General features: G+C 34.9%; 1 protein-coding gene across 1 annotated transcript; it reads right to left on the minus strand.

Annotated features, from left to right (window-relative positions):
* Positions 1-1,232: 1,232 nt before the first annotated feature.
* On the minus strand, positions 1,233-2,177 carry LOC105551732 (olfactory receptor 2B6-like). Its single transcript, XM_011997105.1, has one exon. It carries the CDS (start codon positions 2,175-2,177, stop codon positions 1,233-1,235), a length of 945 nt encoding a protein of 314 aa, XP_011852495.1.
* Positions 2,178-6,477: the final 4,300 nt, after the last annotated feature.

The raw sequence follows: 6,477 nt of genomic DNA on the forward strand, positions 1-6,477 counted from the left end.
TTTTCCAGATTATACTAGAATTAAGGAAATGAACTCACTTTCTCTTATATAGCCACGGGCCTTCGAAAGTGTTCCCAAAAACCTTTTCTCTGTGTTCCAGCTTCTCATCTGTCTTAACACTGAGAACCACAGAAAGTGGACATGCTCACAGTACAGGAAATAGAGCTTTGCACTGTTCTTTTAATGACGTGGATTTTTTAGTGAACTCACTCTATTTTGTCGTGATATCTTTGGCTCATAGGTTTGTGAGGCGGTTTATAGCAATAGGCTATAAAAGTTTTTTTTTTTCTAAATAAAGATAATAGATCAACCAAAGTTTTGAGTTCTACATGGTATTCTCAAACCCCCACACTGAAATAGGACTAACTTGCCCAGTCAGGTGATGAAGAAAGTTTCCCTGTCAAAACACGTAAATTCCCACTGAGTTTGTGTCCCTAAATTAGAATTTTTTTCCATCTCAGGTTTTTCCCCTGCTGATCACTGTCCAAAGCATCTCACTGTTCATCCTTCCTCCCAGAGTAAGTTCTATGTGTATTGACCTAGGCCTCGTTGTTGTGTACCACGAGAGCGTAAGACTGACTAAGGCAAAACATTTATGGCAAAAAAGAATTTTAAAAGAATTCATGGCAAAAAAATTATATTTAAAATCATCACCTCTAAATTTGTTCATTAATTTTACTTTCCATAATTTCATCTTAATGTTTTTGAACTAATTGTCTCTTGATTCTACTTGCCACTGAGACCTTAGAAAAGCATTTGAGGGTGATATAATTGGACATTGAATGTTAGAAGATGGCTAGATGGTGGCAATACATGTTGATCAAAATTAACTCACGATAGTACTGACATGTTTTTCTAGGAGTTGGGATCATTTCTAATTTAATTGGGATTCATTTATAAACAATTTATGCTAAATATATTTCCTAAACTTTCTAAATATCTTTTTCTCTAGCTATTATCCCGTTTTCCCCTACTTTAACTAGATTAACTGGTCATTAGGAAAAGGGAGAAAAAAAGACTGACTTGATGAAATTCAACATTGTAAAGCAGGTATTCTCATAAGTGAAAAAATGCTACGTAGATTTTACCAAGAGTTAATCGCTTTTTTCTTAGTCTTGTTCCACTTGTGAACTTTGTGTCACTTGATACTATTCCCTCATCAATTCCATGTCTGACATCTTTTTGAAAGTCAAACATATCTATCCTTGCTTCTTAGGACTTCTTTTCAGAGATCATCTTGTCTTAATCCAAAACTCTATAGTCAGTAATCTTCTCAGGGCAGCTTTCACATCCTTGTTTCTCAATGTATAGACGAATGGGTTGAGGGTGGGTGTGACAATGCCATAGAAGAGAGCCATGACCTTTCCCCGGTCACGAGAATAGCTAGAGGGAGGCTGTACATACATACTGATGGCCGTGAAATAGAAGAGGGAGACCACCAGCAAATGTGAGGCACAGGTATTGAAAGCCTTCCAGCGACTTTCAGCAGAGCGGATTCTCATTACTGCCTGAGCAATGAACACATAAGTGCCCAGGATGAGGGTGAGTGGCACCAGGAGAAGCAAAGCGCCTAGTACATTGAGCTCAGTTTCATTCACACCAGTATCAATACAGGCTAGTTTCAAAAGGGCTGGAACTTCACAGAAGAAATGGTCCAACACCCTCTGTCCACATCTTGGGGCCACCGCTGTGAGAGTGGACTGGACAACGGAGTTAGCAAAACCACTGATCCAAGTGCCAGCAGCCATGTGGATACAGCGTCTCTGGTTCATGATGACTGGGTAGCGAAGGGGCTTGCAAATGGCAGCGTAACGGTCAAAGGCCATGATGGCTAGAAGTATGGATTCAGTAGAACCCAGGGCCAAAAATATATAGAGTTGGGCAACACAACCCCCATAGCTGATGATCTTTTCTGCTCCCCGGAGGTTGACCAGCATCTCTGGGACAGTGCTGGTGGTATAGCAGAGGTCCAGAAAGGATAGATTGGAGACAAAAAAGTACATGGGACTGTCAAGCTGGGGATCCAGGCAGGAAACTAGGATAATGGAGATGTTTCCAAATAGGGAAAAGATGTAGGCCACCAGAAAGATTACAAAGAAGGGTGTCTCTAGCCAGGGACGGTCAGAAAATCCCAATAGGATAAAATCATGTAGCGAGCTTTGATTGTAGATCCACATGTCAGCACTGGTAGGCGAAATTCCAGCTGAGACCTCTAAATACCCACAGTTAGGGATAGACATCAACAGTAAGAGGAAACCACTGAGAATTAGAGATCAGAGATGCTGAGATTAAAATTTCATTTTTGCTCTAATCTGCATCTGTATCTTCATGACAGTAAAATGTCATTTGCCTCTATATCCTGGTTATGATAAATTGTGGAGACAACATCATCAATGTAATATTGAAAGATTACTAAGAAAAGAATAAATACCACACCAGCAACATAGTTGGGAATTTTGCTTCTTTAATATGTGTCTTCTGGTTAGCTACTCACTTCATTTGAGTTTTCATATTTTCTCTTCTAAACAGTTTTATTAGTACCACCATCAACTCTACATTCATGGATATTTAATGGTGGCGACAGACTGTAGATTAAAACAGAAGGAAAAGGCAGAACTTCCCACAAATAGGTCAAACGAAGGCCAGCATGAAGACTACAGGAGGATCTGCAGCCAGGGAGAGCAAAGACATCTTGACACGTTCATCCGCTTTGTACAGATCATGGTCAGAAAACACCGTAAGAACTGCAGCACTTCATAAAGTCTGCACGATAAAAGGATGGAGTGTCAGGACTCGTTTTACGCCTTTCAAGTTTTAATGCTAGTCTTACTCAGAAAATTTAAAAATAGGGAGAAAACAGCCAGAAAAATCAAACAAAATTACACACACACAAAAACAATCAGTCCTTAGAAATTTGTTTGCTGTGAAAATGCAACTTTGAAAGTATCTAGATAAATCTGATGAAACTTTAATCTCTGGAAGAAATCACCAGAAAGAGTTTTAAATATTTAAATCCTTGAAATTTGAGGATGTATATGAATTTCTAGTCCCTCAGGATCATTCTCAGCACATATAAACTTAATCATTTTCCCTCTCCCTTCTTTATTCACATATTTTCTAATTACTGATACTAGTTTTTCCACTTAAATTGCCTCTATCCTGCTCTTTGCCCATCCAAATTATGCAATTCCTTTATCATATAATTTCTAAAGAATAACTCCAATTGCAAATTTTTCCATTCCCTACAATCCCAAATTTCTTGTTTTTGTTTGACTCTTATCTTTTAGTAAATTTGTCATATTTTTCTCTAGTTGTTTTATAAAAGACATTTATAAAAGACTGGGATTTCCTCCAAATCCCAGTCATTCCATTCATCAGCTGTGTGACTTTGGAGATGTCATTTAATCTTCATGTGCTTCAATTTTCTCATCTTTCAAATGAGCATAATTATACCCATCTCATAGAACTGCTGTACAAATTAAGGAATAGAGTGTACATTGCAAACATAGCTCAGTTCTTGTCTTATACTAATAATTCAATGACCACTAATGATTATTATATACTTACCTAATTATGAATCCCCAGATATATTACAATTGTTTTATTTTTGTGCATTTATACACAGTTTATAATTATATTTGTAATAATAAATATTTATTAGAGGATAGTTAACAAAATGTGACTGCTCTGAAATCAGCTCAGGTCCTCTATTTACTTTTCTGATCCTCTCATTTGCCCTACGTCATATTCTTCTTGTGATCCTGACTTAGTAGGGTTCATGTACTTAGTTGGCCAGCTCTGTTTTTCAAATTGTGTCATCTGAGTTATGGACTTAGACCATGTGAATGACCATGTGAGTGACAGTGAGAAATGATGGGGATAAAAACTTGTTTCACAGCTAAACGTAAGAATCACTAAATTCAAAACTGATGTTAGTATCCATTCATTAACACTTCTAATTTCTTCATTTGCTTACAGAATAACAATTCTTTTGGTATGCAGAGGTCATCCTTCTCTTTGAATTATAATTGCATACATGTCACGTAAGATGTCAGCTGGACTAATTTCTTCTTTACCATTGTCTTTCAAATCTATCCGTTAAATCTGTATCTATCTGAAAACATTAAGGCAGACATATAGAAAATAGTTCAGTGTCCTCTGATCTCTAAGTTTCAAACTACTATTCTTACTTACAATTGTTCTCTTATCTTCAAAACAACCTAGCTGGTTTGGAGAACAGCCTTTCCATTGTTAAAATGTGGCCATGTACATTTCAGTTCAAAATTCTTCAGTGGCTCTCCATATTCTGGCACATTATATTAAAATGCACCCTTGGACTCAGGCCTCATATAACAAGCACTTGAACCAATGCAGACATATTCACTGATGCAACCAAACTTGTGACCGTCCCCCTTGACTCCTTGTATGTAGGCTGATGCGAAATGCCATTGTTGTTTTGTATCCTGTAAGGATCATCTCAAATGCAAAAATGTCCTTAAGTATTTCCTGCTCTCCTTTCTTACTGATCATCCAGAATGTTTTATTTGTAATTTCTTGATGATATACTCATTTATATATACGACACATATATATGATATATCATGTATATATGATTTGATAATTTTTTCATGATATACTCATACATATATACTCATATATAGATATATATCCATATATGGGAGAGATAGAGATTTTTTTCTGTCTTTTTTGTACTTGACATGTTTTCCTGACTATATCGATTACATACTTTTTTGAAAGAGTCAGCATGTGACTTTTAGAAGTAAAAGCATATGTTAAATATAATAGATATTTACTATGTGTTAATCAGTTTGAATTTAGTTGAAACCAGCAATCATGAAGCTTTTTCCTTTGGTGCTCTGATATGTTATTCCTAGATTACATTAGCATTTTTATCATTATTTTTCACCTATGACCTCAATCAGTTTCACTCATATTTCAGCACAACCAAACCCATATACATCATTTACTAATTCAGAGCCCAAGAGGTCAAAGCAGAGTCAAAATATGCCCTACTGGCAGTTTTAGGGTTTTATTGCTAATTCTCAAATTGATGTAACTGATTAACCAATAAATAAATACATTTATTTTACTTACTAAAAACTAATGGACTTTAAATATGTCACTTCATACCCTTGTGACCTGGTTTGTTCAACCAGATCAAGAGAATTAAAATACTTGCATATAAACTCCATAGTACTTCAATGACAATTAGATGTATATTTCCTTTGTAAATTAAATAAAAACCTATACAAGACCATATATAATACAAAAGCAGTAGCTGCAATATTAGTAGGACTACTCACATGGTAAAATTACATAGAAGTGATTTTAGAAACTTCTGGGACTTCTCCTTTTTTAAACCTTGTCATTTTGTATCTCTATAATGCCACTCTTCATTCAAACTGGTGCTATCCAATTCCTTTCTTCTCCCATTTCTCACCTGGGACAGTGAGTCTTTAGGAATAGAGCCTTAAAAATATGATTACATTTTGTGTTGTATCCCCAAAGAAATGGAACACATATCACTGCCAGTTGATTAGAAGATTATTATATAAATAAATTTTGATTCAATACTGAGAAATAATTTTATCTTTACATATATATTTCTGAATCCAATTTTGCCTTATCTATTATGGTCAGAGGAAGACTTCTTCTGTGTTGTAGGATTTCTTACAGAAGAATGCTTCTTAATCAGTATTCAAGTAATTCCTTGTCCAATTAAATTCCTAAAAAGACAGTTTTAGAATGCTACCTTCATTCTGTCTGGATTGTTTTCTTACTAGAGTCTCTTTCAGAATCTCATTTAGTTAGAACTCAGAAAATGTTCTAAATCTGAAGAAAGCTGTGTTTCTTTTCCTACATTTAAAAATTAGTAATAACATTTTCACAATCTTTATATTTTCCTACTGCTTCTCTTCCAGTAGGCACAGCTATTTGTTTCTATTAAGTGCCATTAAGTTTCTGGGATAAGTTTGGAAAGTTATGAATAAAATTAATTATATACTTTACCCGATGAAAACAGTAAAGTTATTAAAGAAGTATATGTAGCCTGTTCCCCTGGTGTTCCATATACTTCATTTGTGCCTAAATATTGAAAATATGTAGGAAATAGAGGTAAAGTGAGTAATAAGGAAATAATAGCAGTAGATAAACTCATAGAGTTAAGAGAGAAGAAAAATGGAAAGGAAAGAACAACAATAAGACAGAAAAAAGAAGTACATAAAGATAGTAAATTTTTGTCTAGTACATAATAATAGTCACATAAGTAACTGTCAAATATACAAATACAAAAAGAAATGGAAGAAAAATAGAAAATAAAAATGAAAGATCTAAGACTAAATTCAGTAATTCAGCTTAAATGTCTAGAAAGGACAGCAGGGAGTACTTGCCTTTCTGACTGTATAAGAATAAAACGGAAATAGGAGAGTTTAATTTGCCTAAATCAGAAGTTAAAAA

The sequence above is a fragment of the Mandrillus leucophaeus genome, unplaced genomic scaffold (genome assembly GCF_000951045.1).
Source record: "Mandrillus leucophaeus isolate KB7577 unplaced genomic scaffold, Mleu.le_1.0 Scaffold1140, whole genome shotgun sequence".
Lineage (NCBI taxonomy): Eukaryota > Metazoa > Chordata > Mammalia > Primates > Cercopithecidae > Mandrillus > Mandrillus leucophaeus.